This window comes from Toxorhynchites rutilus, chromosome 3 (assembly GCF_029784135.1).
Source record: "Toxorhynchites rutilus septentrionalis strain SRP chromosome 3, ASM2978413v1, whole genome shotgun sequence".
Lineage (NCBI taxonomy): Eukaryota > Metazoa > Arthropoda > Insecta > Diptera > Culicidae > Toxorhynchites > Toxorhynchites rutilus.
In genome coordinates, this window is record NC_073746.1 from 121,487,852 (window position 1) to 121,509,954 (window position 22,103).

Here is a 22,103-nt window from a genome sequence, read left to right on the forward strand (position 1 = left end):
CCGGTGATGAAACAGGCGTTCGGCGTTCAACGATTCGATAACATTGAAGAAATTCGTGACGCAGTTACATCGTACTTTAAAAAATTGGACGCTACGCACTTCGCGCTCAGAGTAGAAAAACCCGTGCCACGCTATGAAAAATGCATATTTTTCGCGTCACCATTACATTACTTTTGGCCTACTTTCGTCAATGGAGCTCTGTTCGCAACTCGTTCAACAAGCCAGAATATATGACAAGCCATGGGAAGCGTGACGAACAAGCGAGTATACCTGGTAGGACATATATATATATATATATATATATATATATATATATATATATATATATATATATAGATAGATAGATAGGGTGTTTTTTCGAGGTGCTGAAAAATGTTTATGAGGTAACTTTTTTAAATTAGAGATGACCATTTTCATTGGCACCCTAGTATACAAAATTTGTGGATATGTTGTGTAAAAACCTGTAAAAGTTTTCAAGAAAAAATATTTAAAAATATATAGCGCCCGTCTAGCCCAAAGCCATGAAAACATCAAAAATCAAATACAACCAAAAACGACGAAAACAAAATCCATTTTTTTGTAAGTCTACTATTTTTCTAAATATACAAACTAATTGTCTTTGATTTGATATGTCGATCATCCGAATCGGTCCAGTAGTTCAAAAGTTATGAATTTAAAAAAAATTGTAGTTTGAACCACCCTGTTTTTTTCCAAAATATACATTTTATTAAGGCACATGTGGCGTTAGCCTGACGGGGCCGGGAGTCCAATATTTTGACAATTTTTGTCTTACAACTATGTTAGTAATATGTAACCGATTACTCGCGGTTGGCTCGAGGTTAGTATTACAAGTGTTCTCATAATTGGTGTGTTGCAGTCTCCGATGCTCTGTACGTGTGCCCGACACGGGATACTTCCTATTGGGATGCAGCTGACCATTAATCAGCAACGCCCCCCAGGTCCATATCTAGCGTGGTGCGACTTCTCGACTCGAGGAATCCAGGATAGAATGGTCACTAGCCGGCGCAATCATCAGCTCGTGTAGAGTTGTCATGAGCGGTACAACCTTTGGCTCTTGTTGAATGATCAGTGGACTGCACAACCTTCGGCCCGTGCATCTGTAAAGAGTGTGTGTATGTATTGCCGCGACTAAGTAAAAGTTTATCGATCGGATAGGAGGGATATGAAACGGGGACACAACGAAGGAAACATCATTAAACGTTGACATCGGCGTTTCTGAGGAACAGGTATAGATGAAGCAGAAGATCAGGATCCCGGCTACCTAAGATATCCCGGACGGGGATATCCGATTGTCTGCCTTGTGCTCTCAGTGCTCTAGAGAGCTGAGAGCGAGCAGCATGGAACCGGATACACGACCAGACAACATGCTCGATGTCGTGGTAGCCATCGCCACAATCACAAAGATTGTTTGCTGCGAGCCCAATGCGATAGAGATGCGCGTTTAGGTTGTAGTGATTGGACATAAGCCGAGATATCACGCGAATGAAATCACGACCTACATTCAATCCCTTGAACCATGCACTCGTCGAGACCTTAGGGATAATCGTGTGTAACCAACGACCGAACTCATCTTCACTCCACATGCGCTGCCAACTAACGAGTGTGTCCTGACGAGAAATGTGAAAAAATTCATTATAGGCAATTTGCCTTTCAAAAAGTGTGCCTTCTGAAGCGCCCACCTTAGCTAGCGAGTCCGCTTTCTCATTCCCCGGAATCGAGCAATGAGAGGGAACCCATGCTAAGGTAATCTTGAATAATTTTTCGGCCAAAACACTCAATAGTTGTCTTATTCTTGTTAGGAAATAAGATGAGCGTTTATCAACTTTCATTTAGCGGATTGCCTCTATTGAGCTGAGACTGTCTGAAAAAATTAAATAGTGGTCGATGGGCAATGTTTCAATGATCCCTAATGCGTAATATATCGCACCCAGTTCAGCGACATACACGGAACAAGGATCTTTGAGTTTGAAAGAGGCACTGGAATTTTCATTGAAGATGCCGAAACCAGTGGACCCGTCAGTAAAGAACATTTTATCAGATCTAACTTTCCCATATTCTGCCGAAAATATCGGCGGAATAGAATCGGAGCGTAGGTGATCTGGTATTCCATGGATGTTTTGTCGCATGGACAGATCAAAAATGACAGAGGAATTGCAGAAGTATGGGAAGCAAACTTGGTTGGAGATGCCTGGTGAAGGGTGCACGTCGTGGGTAAGGTACTCATGGTATAAAGACATAAAACTTGACTGAGGAGTCAGTTGGAGTAGATTTTCGAAGTTATCAATCACCAATGGATTCATGATCTTGCAACGAATGAGAAATCTGTAGGATAATTCTGTGAATCGAAGAGTAAGCGGGGGTACTCCTGCCAAAACTTCGAGACTCATCGTATGTGTCGAATGCAAACATCCCATGGCTATACGCAAGCAACGATATTGTATTCTCTCCAGCTTCAGAATATGAATCCTGGCAGCTGATCGGAAGCAAAAACTGCCATATTCTAACACTGATAATATCGTTGTTTTGTACAACTGAATGAGGTCTCCTGGATGGGCACCCCACCATGTTCCGGTAATTGTTTGGAGAAAATTGATTCTTTGCTGGCATTTCTGTTTCAAATACGCAATGTGTCTCCCCCAGGTACACTTAGAATCAAAATATACACCCAGGTATTTGAAAAACATAGAGTGTTGGATCGTTTTGCCGGATAGGTGAAGCTGGAATTGGGCGGGTTCGTGCTTCCTAGAAAAAACGACCATTTCAGTTTTCTCCGTAGAGAATTCGATACCCAGCTTGAGGGCCCACGTGAACAGATTGTTCAGGGTATCTTGCAACGACTTTTGCAGAACGACGGGATTAGTACCCGTGATGGAAATAACTCCATCGTTTGCAAGTTGTCTCAGCGTGCAGTCTCTAGTTAAACAATCATCCATATCATTGACGTAAAAACTGTACAAGAGGGGGCTTAGGCAGGAGCCTTGTGGTAGGCCCATAAAACTGTATCGAGAAGATTTCGAGCTGCCATGAGAGAAAATCATGTGCTTTTCTGACAGTAAATTGTACAGGAAATTATTGAGAATTGGTGAAAGTCCACGATTATGAAGCTTCTCTGAGAGAATTTCCATGGAAACTGAATCAAATGCCCATTTGATATCGAGAAAAACGGAAGCCATTTGTTCTTTGCGAGCAAATGCGATTTGGATTTCAGAAGATAGCAGCGCGAGACAATCATTTGTCCCTTTACCTCGGCGGAAGCCAAACTGCGTATTTGACAGCAAATTGTTCGTTTCGACCCACTTGTCCAAACGAAGTAGAATCATTTTCTCTAACAATTTACGAATACAGGATAACATTGCAATCGGCCTATACGAGTTGTGATCGCAAGCCGGCTTGTTGGGTTTCCGTATGGCTATCACTCTCACTTGTCTCCAGTCATGCGGGACAATATTCAGCTCCAGAAACTTGTTGAACAAGTTCAGCAAAAGCTGTTTTGCCAAGTCGGGAAGATTCTTCAACAAGTTAAATGTAATCTTGTCCGACCCCGGAGCTGAAGTGTTACATGAGAGAAGAGCAATTGAGAATTCCACCATCGAAAAATTCTCATAAGGACCGTATCGTTAATTATGGGTACGCTCAAAACACAGCTTTATTTCAAATATTGCATTTATTTTTCAGTTCTGATATCAAAATATTGTATCTTATGAATGAAAGAAAGGAGTAACAGTAAAAAATAATCAAGATTCTGATTTTCGCGCCAATGATCGCATCTGCTTCTTGATGTCCCTCATTAGGTTCTGGACAACCGTCTCATCGACTTGTTTGCTCACATTTATTCAATCCTTTTTGAACTGCTCAAGGTCATCGGCTGCCTTGTCCTTCTTCCGCAGTCGTCCCTTCATCAAAGCCCAAAATTTTTCAATAGGTCTTATTTGCGGACAATTTGGAGGATTCATCTCCTTTTCCACAAAATCGACATTATTCTCGCGATACCAATCCAAGGTCAAACGTGCATAGTGGCATGATGCCAAATCAGGCCAAAATAGTGTCGGACCAGTGTGCTTTCGGATGAGCGGTAACACACGCTTTTGGAGACATTCTTTCCGGTAAATTTCACCATTCATATTCCCGAGAGTGAAGAAAGGAGATGATTTCATGCCACATTGACAAACAGCTTGCCAAACCAGCACTTTCTTACCGAATTTTTCGCAAAAAATTGACTTCTCCGCGTTCGGGACATCTGTTCCTTGCTTTACAGTGTAAAACTGTGCCCCAGGAAGAGTTTTGTAGTCCAGTTTGACGTAGGTTTCATCATCCATGATGATGCACAGTTCGCGTTTGCTTAAAATCCCATCGTAAAGCTTACGGGCACGGGTTTTCACGGAACTTGCCTGAATTTGGCTGCGTTTGGGACATTTTTGCTTTCTATATGCCTTCAGTGAGTTACGTTCTTTGGCACGTTGAACCATACCGATTGATGTTCCACACTTTTTTGCGCAATCCCGTATCGATAATTCCTTTTTTCTTTCAAATTGCCTGCAAATCTTTTTATCCAAGTTTGGCTTGGATGGCCCAGGTTTTCTGCCGCGACCGGGTAGATCCTTCAATGTATTATACATACCAAATCGCTTGATAGCGTTTTGGACCGCATGGACGCTTACTCCTTCCGCCTTCGCCAATTTTCTCATTGATATTCCTGTTTCGGAGCAGTATCTGGTCACAATGGATTTTCGTTTTTCTTCTGTTAGCCCTCTCATGATTGCACTTTTAGGAAAAAACGATCTTTTAACAATGCTAACTGAACGCTAACTGTGTCAACAACAGGAGAAAAATAAACAGCTGTCAAAACAAGCTATAGTCTTTTTCAGACGGAGACTCTAAGGCGTACCCATAAATAACGATACGGTCCTTAATCGCTTTGAAGTGGAATGTCGCGTACGACGCTTTGTGCAGGAACAGAATCGGGACAAACCTTCCTTGCAAATTTGAAAACCCAACGGTCAGAGTATTCCTCACTTTCATTTGTATGGTTCCATCCACGCATTCTCCTAGCCGTATTCCAAAGAGTACTCATAGCGGTCTCCCTTGACAAACCATTGACGAATTTCCGCCAATATCCACGCTTTTTTGCTTTAATCAGACCTTTTAGTTTGGCTTCTAGAGCTTGGTACTTTCGAAACCATTTCACCAATCCAGTTTTCCTGAATTTTTTGAAAGCGGATGATTTTTCAAGGTAGACCTTTGAACACTCTCTGTCCCACCAAAGTGATGGAGGACGACGTCGGAAAGTGGTAGCCGGTACACGTTTCTTTTGAGCTTGAAGTGCGCTATCGTAAATCAAACTTGAAATAAAGTTATACTCTTCAAGGAGAGGAAGTTCATGCATCGAAATGATTGCTTCAGATATTAAGTCCGCAAATTTTCTCCAGTCAATATTCTTCGTGAGGTCATACGCAATATCGACTGACTCACTAGATTTTGATTCATTGGCGATTGATAAAATTATTCTATACCTGTTCCTCAGAAACGCCGATGTCAACGTTTAATGATGTTTCCTTCGTTGTGCCCCCGTTTCATATCCCTCCTATCCGATCGATAAACTTTTACTTAGTCGCGGCAATACATACACACACTCTTTACAGATGCACGGGCCGAAGGTTGTGCAGTCCACTGATCATTCAACAAGAGCCAAAGGTTGTACCGCTCATGACAACTCTACACGTGCTGATGATTGCGCCGGCTAGTGACCATTCTATCCTGGATTCCTCGAGGCGAGAAAGACGCACCACGCTAGATATGGGGTACAGACTAGGGAGGCGTTGCTGATTAATGGTCAGCTGCATCCCAATAGGAAGTATCCCGTGTCGGGCACACGTACAGAGCATCGAAGACTGCAACATACCAATTATGAGAACACTTGTAATACTAACCTCGAGCCAACCGCGAGTAATCGGTTAAATATTACTAACATAGTTGTAAGACAAAAATTGTCAAAATATTGGACTCCCGGCCCCGTCAGGCTAACGCCACATGTGCCTTAATAAAATATATATTTTGGAAAAAAAAAACTTCAATGCCTGTCATCGATGGGAGAGTGACTCTATAGAAGGAGTGACATTTTTTAATCCCCAATAGTACGCCACCAAACGAGTCATTTCGATCGAGGCGAATAATGTTGAAATCGTGGAAATTCAGCTCGTCGGCTGAAGAAAGCCATGTTTCACACAGGGAAAATACATCACAGTTAGAGCTATGAACTAAAAATTTAAATTGATCTAGTTTAGGGATGATGCTTCTGCAATTCCACTGTATTACAGTGGTCAATTCCTTGACCTCTTGCACTGAATCAGGCATCGAGGGAAATGAACGCTGCTAAAAAGGCACATTTTTCTTTCAAGAATGTTCTCACTACCGGAAGCAAACATAATACTATGCTTTTAAGAGAGTGATTAATATTCAAAGCATTCAAAATATTGTCCACCAGGTCAGAAAGCGCAAACAAGCCAGGTTGTGAATGTTGCTTTGACCGCGAAAAAGGAACAGACGTATTGGGTGTTGTTCCGGAACGTGCAGAGGACCCCTGGTTAGTAGAAGAACCGTGTAAACCAGGAGGTACTTGCTTCGGTCTATTTTCAGCACGTTCGGTTCGAAGTTTCAATCCAACTTGGGAAATTTCGGACTTCTTACTGGGGAGTGATGGAAAAGTAGTAATTTTCCTTTTCCTGATGGCACCCTGCGATGTACTCCCATCGCAGTTATCCCTGTTATAAGAATGACTAATATTTTAGTAGAAAACATTATTGCTGTACATTTTAGAAATTCAACAAGACGATGAGCGTGCGCAAGATGAAAAGAAAAAAAGTACAAAAAGTACAAAATGAAAAATTCGGCAAGTAAAAAAACGTGAACAGGTTCGTGCAAGATAATGTGTTTGAGCGTACAGATCTACCAGGCACGTTTTAAATTTCTCTGGTTTTTTTCAACATATACACTATTTAACACGAAAAAAATTATTATCATATGTTACTCATTTGAACGTATTACACAATGATTTTACTAAGATCTTTTAGGATATATATTTTCAAATTCCTTAGTGGATAATGAATCCGTAATATATCTCCGCCTTGGATTGAGTCAAGGTGATAATGCAAGGAAAGTTGATTATTATCAGCACAGATGAGGAGCTCAAGCAGGAGTACAACCAAGGTTGTCATAAGTTCTAGTTACAACGCAATATTGAAACACAGTATCTTACGTTGTGGGACATTCCTGAAAGATATCTTCTCATTTTTCCATCATGATACCTTATCGAAAAAGGATTCAGTGTGGTTACAAACAATCCGAAACCGAAGGAACCATTCGAAAATCAATGAACTCGAAATTCCCGAAATTCAATGGATAGCAATTTTATTTTTCGCTCGGGCACTTAGTTACCTTTGTATTGTTGGGGCCTTGCTGTTTGCACTGTTTTGTAGTTTGGGATAGCTTGTATCTGGGATTTACGGAAATACGTGTGAACGCCACTGGAGCTCCACATTTCACCGTGCAAACGTAATGCGCCAGGCAAACGTATGCCGTCTGACGCTCACTAACGCTCGGTCGGACCAAACTGGAGGATCACCTTCTATGTTTCAAACCAACCAGGCAATCGGTGGAACACAGGTTTGCTTGCGAGAGATCGCCGCTTCCGACGGCGGGTCGGCGTTCGATTCGGATTGCGTCACCTTGGCGGCTTGGGGCCGCCTCGGTTCCTTATTCTCGTTAGATGGAGACTTCGTCATCATTACATTAACGTTGAATAAATTTCATTACGAATAAGTAAATTCATTATGAAAATTGTGCTCCGATAGCGTTCAAACGTAAGTACCGCAAATCCCAAAATACGCCTTTCGTAGCACTAAAAAATAATAAACACTGCAAGCAACAAGGCAATGACAATACAAAAAATAACTGAGTGTCCGCGCGAACAATAAAATTGCTATCTATTGAATTTCGACTCCGGTAGCGCTGATACGTAAGTACCGAAATTTAGCTATAGGGGGTCTGAGGTATGACTTCATTCTGGAAAAGGGGCCTCTTGCCCAAAATAGTTTGAGAACCCCTGCTCTAACTTTTGTATTTAAAATGACGCGCGCGTGGTACAGATATAAAAGATATAAAGTTGAAGTTATTCTAGAGCCGGTCTAGCAATTTTCCGTAAATTAGAGTTTCTCGACTTCTCTGGATGAGGATATTCATTGCCAATCTAAAACAAGGCTGGCGATTGGGCTTGTGCTTTGGTGGACCAACTAGTTGCAAGAGTCTCGTCGGAACCGTATCGGCCTGGGTTGTTTTTGACATTGCTTTATACGAATTTATGTCTGTAAATAAAATCAATTCGTTTTCTTTTGCGAAACTGGTTTCAATGTTGAGAAAAATAAATTATCTTTTAGATAACTCGTCTTGCTCAAACCTCTGTAGGAGAAGGAGGCGGAACCATCATTAACATCATCTTTACCTATTACTGGCAACTAGACATGGGGGTGCCTTTTTCTAATTTCCGAAACTCATATTACCGCTTCATGGGACCCGTTTCACAGCATTAAAGACATGAAAACGAATCCGCTGCTTGAACTGAAGGTAATTCCAGAATACAGCTGTAAGAAGTGTTTCGATGACTGAATTATTCGTTGGAAAAATGAAGGCGATAATATAATTTTAGATGATAAATAAAACATTTTCTTGAAAAACGCAAATTTCCGGTATATATTTGACAGAATGTTTATTTGAAAACCTTCCTCAGGACTCCTACGACAACTTGTTTTACAGAGTACCTATGGCTGAAAATCTTTTTGATAAAGAAAAAAATATTGATACCGTTCCTCAGTGATGGTTTCGTTCGGTTGAAAAACCTCATAGTAATTAACACCAACCTGTCCCGTCAAACACACAGCATGACCGAGTAGTTCTCATCAAATATGGAAAAGTTCGTTCGCTCATTTCTCCACACCTAATTATAAATCACTCTTGTATCTGCTTGGAATAATTATGGCGAAAATAATGCAGTAAGCAATCGTGAGATTACACGATGAATCATTTTTCACTCCCCGACCATCTTCATTTGGGACTGAGAGTGAACATAACAAAACAAAGAGTGGAAAACAACATTCAATGAATGAATATTCCTTTGGAAGGATCGCACGAAACAAAATAACGAGTGAGTCAAAATAGACTGAATCTGCGTGTATGTATGATTTTATTTTCCCTTCTACTCTTTTCCTTGTCAGCATTCAAGTGCACATGAATCCACCTTCTCACTCACCAATAACTTGCGTTAATATGGTCTTCTGCGTTGGCTTAGATCGTTTCATACTAGAAACAAAAAAAAATCATTACAATAGTACACAGGAAACAACTCGAATTCAACTATCTACCTATATTTTACTGCTTTGATCGAGGCTCAATGATTGCTATTTGAGTGAAAAACGAATGATTTTACAGAGACACTCGCTGGCTCAAGCAAAAGTTTCCAATTTGATTCACGCGTCTAACAATATCACCATCTAACGTCATTCCGAGAGGCAAATGAGGGAATGCAAAATTCTCTGAGAATAGATTAGCGGAATCGAGACAGTATTTTTCCATTCAAATCGAGAAAGAACTTTGCGTAGATGATAGGTGAATGTTTTCTGTCTCAAATAAAGTGTGGCATAAACGGAGAATAGAAGGGTGAGTTGTATCTGTGGATGAGTGTTGTTGAACGAATTTCGATGCGATTTTGCCCATACCTGGTCCTCGTTACTTAACTATTAATTGGTTGTCATTTCAAATTGGGATCAATTCAAATGTACGATTCAATAGTGCTTCGATCAGATGAAATAGAAGAGAGAAGTAATCGTTAATCCAAAAATGATTTCCTCATTGCTAAAGTAGAACCATAACTATCTGATATAAAATATAAATATAAAACTAATCTCTCATTATTGTCGACTGTCATCGGAATATTATAAAATTAAATTTTGGAAAGACAGTCTCTACTTCTTATTCCTTTCACCCAGAAAACTACCAGCTTCAAAATATAAACTTAAACAAAACCATGCCATTGCAAACAATCACTGAATTGATTCAAATTTAACCGTATTCCCACTGTGGTGACCTCAACTCCCTGGTTAGCGGTTGGTGATTTTCATGCAAATTTCTCAGCAACCCACTATTAACTACTATGCAATAGTTACATTACTGTTTGCATCCTCCAACTCCAAATTGTCTGGAGCCTAATGAGATGCAATCGCATTATTCCACTGAGAGAGTTGCATACAATTTTGTTGAAGTGGGACCTTTCCAGATTCAGTTTTCCGCTCAGTCATGGAAATATTTGCTGAATAATTTTCTACTGTTCCCGCTGGGTTGTTGAATTATCATTCCCTGGTTGATTTGAATAATAAATGTTTGAAAAATTTATCTCGTTGTCAGTTGTTCGAATGGTAATTCGTCAAAATCAAATCGAATGACTTTACAAAGTATTCAAGCCACCAAATCATTTACTTTTTCTGGTGGTCTGAACTTGCATCCGAAATCTCGCCAACATCATATATCATCTCGCTGGACAGTGTCACAGGCATTTTTCCCGTTCTCAATTAGCCATGATGAACAAAAACACCAGTAAAAAAAGTTTTTAGTTCCTTCCAACACCATTATTTTGTATCAAAACACAACTGCTCTAATTTCATCTAAATGTGTTTTTCCCTTTTTTTCAGTTCAACTCCTCTGCCATAATGTTAAGAACGCGCGTGAACAATCGCCCAGCAATCGTCCCTGCTCGATATCTCTCTCACACTCACACAAACGCGCCCTCCACTTATTTATCTCGCTCGACATGGCGCCAAACAGTCGCAAAATTAATAGTTGATTCGTCACGGTGGCGCCCCCGAACTTTTATTTTCATTCTCGCATCATCACTAGCGGGCGCCGAAAATGCCATCCGGGATAGCGGGTGCCACACTTGGGCATGGGGACCGGTCGGGACGGGTTTTCCGGATGGCGATGCATAGATTTTTTGCTTTTGCGCAGCTTCTGGCGAATTGTTTTTCTCTTACTTCTGAAGTCACAGTCCATGTGATCTTCTAGTTTATTTTCTAGATTTTACGGAGTAAAGTAGTGGACAAACGAGACGACGATGCTAGCAGCGCTGAATACATGATTCAGGGGGATATCATTTAGGCGTGGGAATCGTCCAACTTGGGCGCTTGGATGCGGCTAAAACACTACAGGACAATGAATTGATGTTTAAAATAATTGCTTGGCCAAGAGCAGCAGTATGACGCCAATATGCTAATTGTTTCACACCAGACTACACTAGACTACTAGAGTTTTCGGAGCTATTTTAAAACGAAAAAGTATGTTTATTGCATCTATTATTGTTCTCCTGAAAGATTCTACTATCTATGAGAAACTAGATCGTGTTAGCAATTTGTTTTCCTGTTGTTAGATCTAAAACTACAAACACGAATATTTGGTTAAAATCTTCGACTTCGAACAATTTATTACATCAGCAATTATCATAAAATATCCGATGAAAATTTGTTCATGGAAATAAATGGTTTGAAAAATGATATACAAAATGTATTATATTCTTTTAAAGTTTCACTTTACTGGAAAAAAGGAGTTTTCCTCAAAGAAAGTGACAAAAATCTGCCCACTTCGAAAATCGACATGTTTTCGATAAGTATCCAGCTGAAAACCCTTCGATTGTTGATTTTTTGAAATTTTGGCATGTTTTGGAGCAAACGGCTCATGTAACCACATTTGATTCAGTTGAAAAAAATGGAGATTTCGAACACAATTGCCTGGTGTATTAGAAAATTGGTGGTTCGTGATGTGCAAAACGGTGAACCGTACCGGGCTGTCACTAGAGAGTACAGTATCAGCAATGTAGCGGTTGATAAAACTCTTCTGAAACTAAAAACGTTCGTATAAGTGGTGGAAGCGCAAAACGGATGCGAGAACGAAGAAATTAAGAAGTCAGAAAGAACCCGAAAGGAACTGTCCTCGAGATCTAGGAATCCCTCCAGCTATCAGTATCCGAACGAACTGTCCGTCGCCTTCTCGTAGCACAGAGATTAAATACCAAAGCTGCCCGGAAGAGCCCATGCTGATAAGCTTCTAGAGTTCTGGAAAACGGTTCTGTAAACGAACAATCAAAATTCGAGCCTTTTAACCGAAAGCGGCGGCTTTGTGTGTAGCGCAGATCAGGTGAGGAGCTTTAGGAGCACCAAGTCCAAGGCACAGTGGAGCATGAAGGAGGAAACGTGATGGTCTGGAGTGATTTTCGTGGAGTCGATTCGGAAGCCTCATGAAAATATATTGCATAATGACAACAGATTTCTATATCAATTTCTTATGGAAAAATCTAGGGTTTTCGCTGATCCAGACGGGTTTTGACGAGAAGTTCGTATTTTAGCAGGACAACGACCAGAAACATGCTGCCAATAAGACCAAATCTTTCTTCTGGTCTGGTCGGATCAAACTGCTGAAATGGTCTCCATAAAGCTCGGACCTCAATCCCAGCAAGAATTTGTGGGCGATTCTCAATGACAGAGTTAATAGAACTAGTGTAACCAATAAAAATACGAATCTTATAACCCTGGAGCGCACTTGGGAAGAGCTGGATTCACATCACCTAAAGATCCTGGTTGAAAACATGCCGGAGAGCCTGAAAGCGAATTATTAATTATTAAAATATATTTCTTTTACTTGATTTCTATTTTCTGGAGCTAAAAACTTTTCAATTTTGACGTAAGACTACTTCTTTGATTTATATATAGGGGGCACTCTACGAAAAATGTAACGTTTATTAAGAGTTTTGAAATACATATTAAGAAGAATCATTCTTACGATATATGTTATAATATATACCATTAGACGGCAAGTTTATCCAGAACAGTGGAAATAATAAAACAAGTGAGTAATTCAACAAATAAAAGAGGTATGTTTTGCGAGCGGATACGAAGGATATGCATTCTTTCTTTCAACTTCGTTCCCATGATGTTGTATGAAACCCAAATTAAGTGCAATAATTCGTTCTATGTTGAAGTAATCAAATGCAAGAATTCATGCATCATTCAAAATTCATGCAAGATTCCTTCGGTGTGGATGAAACGAAGGCGAGCCATCGGTAGGCCATATTTCATTCCAAAGATTTAACCATCAAGTGTAGAAAACACGGGTTATTTCGTGATCCATTTGTAACAGACGGAACGCGAAACACGAGAAAACTCATGAAGTGTTCTTAATATGTTAAGCGAGTGTCTTCCGGGCTGCGGCAATTTTGGCAATTGAACAGCGAAAAATGATATCAATGCTAGGAGAATGGCAGCGATTATCATGCGAGGACTTAATGAGATCGACATTACATCGCATCACAAAAATGAAACGAAATGAAATATTAATAATCGTCATGATTCATATTCTTAATTCTCAATGACTCAATTCCTTCTATGATAGATTGAACACTAGAACCAATACAACTTGGTTGTGATAGTCTACAAACGAACATTATTTCACCTAAATGTTACTGCTCCCGATGCCTTAGAATAAGACGAATAATAAGAATAAGACAGAATAAGAATAAGAATAAGACAATGGGAACATAATAACACAGCTATCCATTAAAAATAAAGCAACTTCATATTCAATGTAATCAATGACGATACATTTTTTTTGTTGTTTACAAACCGTTTGACGGTTACGAGTACATATAACAAACGGCACTTTTCAGGGCTACTATTTGGAGTTTCAAAAGAGTTAAACTAACAGATTTCTGAACAATGAAAAGAATTACGTTTAAAAAAAACAACTATTCTGAACAATCACAGTCCTACGTCAAACTTGCGTCTGTGTCCCTAGGCTCAGACCCTTCTACTTTATAGACACTGTTTTGTTTACTGATTAATATTGTTAAAGATCTGTTGGACTCGGTTCGCGATGATACAAACTTGCTCCAGAGGATCATTAAAAAATCGACTCCCTTTTCGATGACTGTTGATAGACGCTCCCGAAAACTGCCACACGCACGTTTTATCATGTTTCGATCCATAGATGTCATCGTCTCCATGATTTTAGCTTTCAGCGACGTAAGTATGGTGTGAGGCGTTCTCTTGGTATCCCGCTCGATGACACCCCATACAAAATAGTTCAAAGAATTGATATCAAGACTGCAAGCCAATTCTGGGTTTTCTTGGCATTATGAGCAGGTGCTCCGTCTTGTTGAAAGATGAAATAACGGTCAGCAGCAACCTTCTTCATCCACGGAACAACAACATCCTGCAGAACCTTCAAGTATACATCGACTGTTACCTTTAATCCCTAATCAAAGAAATACGGGGGTATTATATCCCCTTGCTGGAGACTACGCTTAGAACCATCACATGGGTCGGAAACTTCGTTGACATGACTATAGGAACCTGACTACGAAAGCCACGGAATCCACCTGTCATATAATCCTAATTTTTTCATCAGAGAAAAATATTACAGGTTTAGTATGACGATGATGCTTCAACCGACTTAGGAGTTTTTTTAGCTCTCTCACCTCTTCGTAGCGCATACGACTTATAACTAAGGTCATTGATCTCGCTGGATTCTTTTTAATCATTTTTTCTACTTTTTTTACCCTGCTTCGTTCAGCGGTTTTGGAATGGCACTTGTATTTCTTCCGGGTAGCCGCATATGGTAGTTTATTACATTCCCAAGCATTCTATATACAATAAACTGTTCGTTCCAACGCTTTTACTAACCGAACTATCTCTTTTACGCTTGCCCCGGCGCGCAATAAAACGACGACGGCTGATCGATTACTTTCTTATTTTTGATTACTCAACACTGTTTGTTTATATTTGACACTTAACAGTGTAAGCTGACCAGTGCTGCCAAATATATATGAATCTTGTTCCGTAAGCATGAGAAATTGCTATTTGAAATTTACTGCAAAAATTCATCACGCACCCTGTACGCGACACAATCTACATCGCGGCAATTGGTAAAATTTTACCATAGGCGGTGTAGCCCGACCCAAAAAAAAGGTTTGGCAGATTTGAGGGGCTTCGACAGTCTCCACTCGGGCTCTTTAAGCTGAGCCATCGTACAGAGACGCACTAACGATCAGAAGTGACACAATTTACTATACTTCGTGGAAATAGGTAACATTTTCAAGAACTGCACTGTTATTCGTGATGAAAAGTTCGAGTTGTAGATTCATGATTTTCGTTTAGGAAGCAATGTCTACGAGAATTTGGATTTAAAAAAAAATCCCGTAGTTGAAAATTTTGACGGATCGTTTTGGTTATTTCCAAACAGCTATCGTTTTGACGTAGGACTTTGTGTATCATTAATGGTGCCATATCGAAAAACAGGTAACGTTTTTATGAAATAAAGTTGACGTTAATAACTATTTTTGCTGCGAACAGATTCTGACGATTTGCATACCAATCAAATCGGAAATTCTCTCAAATTTGTTTGATATGCCATACATTACAATCCCTTCTTCTTGAATGGCGTTAACGTTCCCTGTGGAACTTTTGCCGTCTCAACGTATGCATTAACTAGCTTCATTTATTAATACTTAGTTGAGATTTTCTAAGCCAAATAACACGCCTTGAATGTATTCCGAGGGGCAAGCTCTAGAATACGCGTGATCACAGTGCAAGTCGAAGGAAATTTCTTTGACGAAAAAATCCCCCGGCCAGAACGGGAATCGAACCCGAACACCCGGCATGATAATGTGAGACGCTAACCACTCGGCCACGGGTGCACACACTTACAATCCCATAGTCTGGAAATGGTTTAATTTTCCCATTTTCCCATACTTTTGGGCTGTCCATTTGTGATTGTTCGTAGAGGTGAGCGTATGAGACACACGAAATTAGCGCGTTTTGTAAGTCGCGGCTAGCTCAGAGGCTATCATTGAACTCAGGGTCGGCTCTTCACCCAACAAAGCGGACTAACAACACTGTTGTTATTAGAGGACTAGATTTAGCAATGGATTCCACAGGTAATTAGAAGAGAAAGGTAAGTGTCTTATTTATATATTTTTTTATTTCTTTTCAAGTGTTAGTCATCAATGCGGCCGAGCAGGAATCGTTGGGGCCCTTAGATCGAGGAAGGTAAGGTAAGTTCTTGGTTGTTACTCACGCACAATGCCCGCGAACGGAAGTCAACCTCATCGGTTCCAGCGACGGTGAACGGGTGTCAGGCTCCTCCAGTCCTCACTTTCTCCTCAAAGACGTCCGGTTGACTCACCCGTTGACGTGTGGACTAACGTTGACAATGGAGCTCGTTGACCACTGGCACTTCCTTGCTCTGTGCGATCTCCGTCGGACCAAGGCGAGGAGGGTTCAACGTCGCACGACCTTTGCGGTTCCCAGGAACGCGTCGTTTACCAACCTTATTCTCTCTCGCACGGAACTTTCAAAACTTTAACTTAAACTTTCATCTCTCTTCTCTTAGTTCTTCTCCTCTCTCTAGATTTCCTTTTCCTCTTTGTTCCATTATCCGGGCCGGAAACTCGCTGACCAGTTGACGATTTTTAGTACATACTTTGGTTAGTTTCGCAGGTATGTTTTTTTTTTTTGGAAGCATGCTTCGTCTTACAGGTGAGTATGGATGGTATTTGGGTAAGTATATGGGTAATATTCATATATTTATTGAAACTTACATGTTCAATTCTCATTAACTTTGTCCAATTCAGTGTCAGTTTTTTTTTGTTCCGGTTCCGCTAACGAACCGTAACAGTTTTAGTTCGCGAATTTCAAAAAATTACAGTCAGGATAAAACTAAGCGCGAGGTTACGTGAATTTTCACCGCTCCACGCCTCACTTGCACCGCCACGACCGGGTACACGGCCCATAACCAAAGATGCCAAATGTCACTGGTGTTGGCAAGAAAATTGAAAAAAAAATGAGAGTTAATAGGAATTCGAACTTTGGAATGCGAGACCATTAGCACCGGGTCGAGCGGGTCGTCAACCTCTCCCGATCAACCCGTCAACCCGATTGAAAAGGTATAAAGGGAACTTGAAAAGAATCCTTTGGACGGGACGGTCGTGTTTTGAGGAGTTTCGCGCGTGAAAGCCGATTGTTCACGCGAATAATAGGAAAGTTTCGAGAAAAGTGACGGAATTCGGTTTGTAGAGAAAAAAAGATCGGGCGTTCTCCGCGAGTGCTCGCGAAGAAGAATTTCAAACTCAAGAGTGGATTTCCCAGGAAATGGCCAACAAGGCCCGAGTACCCATACAACCGGAACAACGGGTCGTTGCAATCCAACTACGAGGTAGGTGTAGGCTAAGGAAGTGGCTACAGCAAATAAAAGAGCGTATGCCACCCCTGAGGCATTTTTCAAAGGAGTTTCGTGCGTTCCACTGAGCACCGAAACCCTCATTGACACATTTTTGTGCTTCCTCAACCATGCTGTCAATAACGAGCAGCTTATGCAGCCGCGAAAATAGAAACAACGAATGGGATAAACGAAAAGATGATATTTGCGACGTAAACTCCACCCTTGCACAGCAAATACGCTGTCGCTAGCGTATAAATGTTGCATATCCTCTCAGGAAAATTTTCACTTCCTATTTGGTGGTCATCGAAGCAACATCGTTGCCGGCGAGCGTCGAGTGGGAATGAATCGATACCACTAAGCAACATAAACAACATGAAGCACAACACTTGATACTTGGAAATATTGCTGTTTTTGTTGTTTTTATGGGTTGCCAAAGTTATATTGAGGTGGTCAAGGAATGTGGAATAACGGTGGGTGCAGTTGGAACAAATATTTAATCGCATTTGACCGAATGTGTGTGTGTGTCAAATGCGAAAAAGACCGCCGAGAGTGCAATGCGTACATTGACAAATTGCCACATATGACCACTTCGTGTATTGTACTCGCAAAGGCAAGAGAGAATCGCTGCTTCTAGAACTGCTTTTACAAAGCCAAGGTTTAATTATTCACCCCTTCCATACTCACCGGAACTAATCTAATAAAGAGTGACTTATGAAATTTCTCCGCATTTATGAATAATATCCGAAATGATAAACAAGCATATTAAATAAAACGAATGCGTAGTCCTACGTCCTAAGCGGTCGTGTCTTGGATACTACCTCCCACATTTTTTTAAAATTTTCCTTCCAAAAAAATCTTCCAAACTAAATACCGTTCTGAATCATATTTCGGACGCTTAAGGCATATGATGCAGAAAACAGATATTATTTGGTTGATATTTTTAATAAATTCGTTCAATATGCTTTTAAGCGTTCTACTTTGGTACCTATTTGATTGAAAACATAAAAAAATCATCGAATAAAATGCTTTTCAAATCAAGCGAATAAGAATCAAACTTCGGACACCATTTTTAAAAAAATCAAATTTCGGACAGATTGAATTCAAATTTCAGACACTTTATTTTGTAATTTTTTGAACGAAATTTCATTACACTTGATTATATTTTATAGTCAACTGCGAAACACTTACCAAGCAATCACAGTAACCTGATAACGATGATGAGAACTGATGAAACACGAGAGAAATTTAAATATTGATGAAGGGGTAAATTCTACGCTAAGCAAATGTCAAACACAAACGATAATGAGTGGATTTTGGATTTTGGATGGTTTTTTTCCTACTATGTAATAATTCAAATGTAATTCTCAAATGAAGTGATAGTAAAACCAAGGGATTATGCCAAAGCAGCAATTGTGATATTAATTTTATAGTTATATCATCAGTGCATTAAGTATTTCAAGATATTAGAACAAAGTGTCCGAAATATGATTCAGAACGGTATAAGCGGTGAACTATCGGCAATATTTCAAAAGGAAGCCCCCTTCTTGATAGCTCATATTTGACGGCGCCAATGGTTAGCGTAACAGCCTCACAATCCGATCAGCCTGGGTTCGAATTCCAGCTGGCGTCGTTGGGATTTTCTGAGACGAAAAATCTTTGATTACGTCTTCCTTCGGAAAGGAAGTAAAAGAAGCTGACCCGGCTCATGAGTTGTTGAGTCTGATTTATGGGAACAGGCGGAGTCGCCTCCCTGATGTCGGTGATTGACACTAAAGTGGCGGAAATAGACCGACGAAAAATTAACAAAGATAAAAAAGGATCATATTTTTATCATTTTAATTTTTCATTTCCATATACTCATGAGCCATCTCAATGGAAGTGTCTTATTTCCATTCTTTCGTAAAATTTACGAAATGAATGATGCATACTCTTAAACTGATAATCCATAGTTCATTGAATCATATCCACTATACATGATAAATCATGCATGCTCTTTCACAGACATCATTCTGCGAGTCAGACAATAGTCCGAAAATGATCATTTCGTTCATTGTATACACGCTTCTGATTCAATCGAAGGTTAATGTTATAATTCAACGTGTGAGATACGCACTGCGTTTCCGCACCGACACGCGAAACAATTTACATGAGTTGCTACAAATAATGACCGGAAATAGTAGCTTCCCATACACCGTTTTATCTGAATCGGTTTCAATAGACTACTTACATGCACGTGGCTTATAACTACCAAATTCACGGTTTGCATTCCTTTATATCACTCGAAAAGTATCAAATCAATCTCTGCTGTGGAAAGCAAGCAAATGGGAGGGTGTTGAATCTACCATCACCACCGACGCCTACAATGCTTCCGCCACATATAGGTACCTGGTGAATCAGATCAACCGTATCATCTGTTTGTTTCAATGAAGTTTCCATCGAAGCTAAACAACTAGCGCATTACAGCGGGAGGTCAGTTTCGTGTTGATGGTTGCTAAAGGTGGCTGACATTACATTTGTGATCACACTTAGAAGGTAGCTGGAATCAGGTGCGAATGTGTCCCAACTCAGAACTCAGGCAGTGAATGCAAAAGTTGTACCAGAACTGCGAATATTTCGAGTTGGGAAAAGTCCATACGATGGAGGGACACAAACTTAAACTGTTTTGGGTGATCTTGTTTTCGATAATATTTATGAAAGGTAAATTTTTTGTCACAAACAAGTTTCCGAATAAAATTTATGGATTTTTTTTGGAACGAAACATTGTTCCAAATTCTTAGATTAATTGATCTATACTACACTCAATAGATCTCAATTCAAATTTCCATTCTAACAGCAACTGCTCTAAGGTGCTTTCGATGTAACAGCTTTGACAGTCCAGAGTGTCTCAACATAAAATCGTTCACTCACCCGAAGAATCAGAACGAACCGGTTCAGAATCTATCCAGCTCGATCTACCAACTGCAGGAATGTGGTCCGGATGAAAAAGGGCGTGAACCGTTTTGCAGGAAATATTCGATCAATGGTATGATTCGCCCGATAAGTTTTTTTTTTGCAATTAAGACACACTAAACTTGAACTGATTGTATTTCTAGTTTTACTGAACGACCACAAACGGGTTGTTCGAGATTGCGGCTACGAACGGTCCAAAAGTGATTGCTACATGGCGGACAATGATGACCACCTGGAAACGGTATGCCAGTGTTGGACGGATGGCTGCAACGGGAGCGCTACGATGCATCTGAAGCACGCAGTTCTGTACACGGTTATCGTATTAAAGTTATGGATTATATAAAAGTACTCCATAGTTAATGAATAATACCATGTAGTTTAATACATTGATTTGATTTGAAATTCCCCATTGTTAATTCATTTGAGATGCATTTTTATTGAATTTTAAATAAATAATCTAAACAAATTTTAAAAAAGGATATCAAATTGAAGTTATTTATTTTATGTATTGTAATAAAGGGTGTGTCACATCAAATTGCATCACGGAAAAAACGCTGTAGAAATTCGCCCAGTAGACCGATCCTTTTGAAAATTTTAGACAGTAAAATAAAAGCTATTAAACAACTTTTGGCATTTTCTTTTTATTCATACTTCGAGCCCAAGCCCGTATGCTCACACCTTCCTCTTTACCCCGTCCATAAGGTTCTGTACAACGTCAGGTTGTAGTTTTTTTTTGAACAGAAATCCATTTTCTCTTGAAGTCCGCCTCCGATTTGACAACTTTTGGGTTCTTCCGGAGGACCTGCTTCATAATCGCCCAATACTTCTCTATTGGGCGAAGCTCCGGCGCGTTGGGCGGGTTCATTTCCTTTGGCACGAAGGTGACCCCGTTGGCGTCGTACCACTCCAACACGTTCTTTGAATAGTGACACGAAGCGAGATCCGGCCAGAAGATGGTCGGGCCCTCGTGCTGCTTCAATAGTGGTAGTAAGCGCTTCTGTAGGCACTCCTTAAGGTAAACCTGCCCGCAATGCGGCTTCGTCAGCATTTCGGTGTACAGCTTCCGGGCTCGCGTCTTCCACACCATGTTTTGCCTTTCGTCACGGTTAGGAGCCTTCTGAACCTTGTATGTACGCAGGCCCTCCCGCTGCTTGGTCCGCTGGACGAATGAACTTGACAAATTCAGTTTATTGGCGACATCCCGGCCCGAACTTCTCGGATTACGTCTAAACTGCTTAACTACGCGCTTGTGATCTTTTTCACTGACGGAGCACCCATTTTTGCCGTTCTTCACCTTCCGGTCGATGGTTAGGTTCTCGAAGTATCGTTTTAGTACTCTGCTGACCGTGGATTGGACGATTCCCAGCATTTTACCGATGTCCCGATGTGACAACTCCGGATTCTCGAAATGAGTGCACAGGATTAATTCACGACGCTCTTTTTCGTTCGACGACATTTTTCCAAATTTACGAAAAATTGACAGTGAAGCATGGCCAACGTGATCTATACACTCTTATCTGATTATAAGCGAAAGCTGAAGATATAATTCCTAAAAATTGAATTTCTACAGCGTTTTTTCCGTGATGCAATTTGATGTGACACACCCTTTAATTCATAAACCATGAACTACCTCCTGCTCCCCTGAAACTGAGTTTGAAAATTGATCTTTACTAGCTTGAAGTTGATGATGAAACGAAGAAACTATTAACTTAGAGAACATTATGATTCTAATTTGCCTGTTTTTCTATATTTTAACGCATCCACCGAAGACATCAGGAAAAATTATTGTAAAAACCCGTCGAGACACAAATCGAAGACAATTCGCCACA

The 22,103-nt window shown here is 40.3% G+C and overlaps 1 protein-coding gene across 1 annotated transcript; it reads left to right on the forward strand.

Moving 5' to 3' along the window:
• Positions 1-19,780: 19,780 nt before the first annotated feature.
• On the forward strand, positions 19,781-20,820 carry LOC129776635 (uncharacterized). The gene is made up of 3 exons (XM_055782383.1): positions 19,781-20,022; positions 20,159-20,347; positions 20,418-20,820. The coding sequence occupies exons 1-3, from the start codon at positions 19,908-19,910 to the stop codon at positions 20,615-20,617; spliced, it is 504 nt and encodes a 167-aa protein (XP_055638358.1). The 5' UTR covers positions 19,781-19,907; the 3' UTR covers positions 20,618-20,820.
• The last annotated feature ends 1,283 nt before the right edge of the window (positions 20,821-22,103 follow it).

What these genes read in the sequence shown, in the direction of transcription:
- LOC129776635 (XM_055782383.1), top strand. Translation starts at nt 19,908, where the DNA reads ATGCAAAAGTTGTACCAGAACTGCGAATATTTCGAGTTGGGAAAAGTC. An exon ending in TTCGATAATATTTATGAAAG is followed by an intron (nt 20,023 to 20,158) that starts GTAAATTTTTTG and finishes CCATTCTAACAG; the next exon opens with CAACTGCTCTAAGGTGCTTT. An exon ending in CAGGAAATATTCGATCAATG is followed by an intron (nt 20,348 to 20,417) that starts GTATGATTCGCC and finishes TTGTATTTCTAG; the next exon opens with TTTTACTGAACGACCACAAA.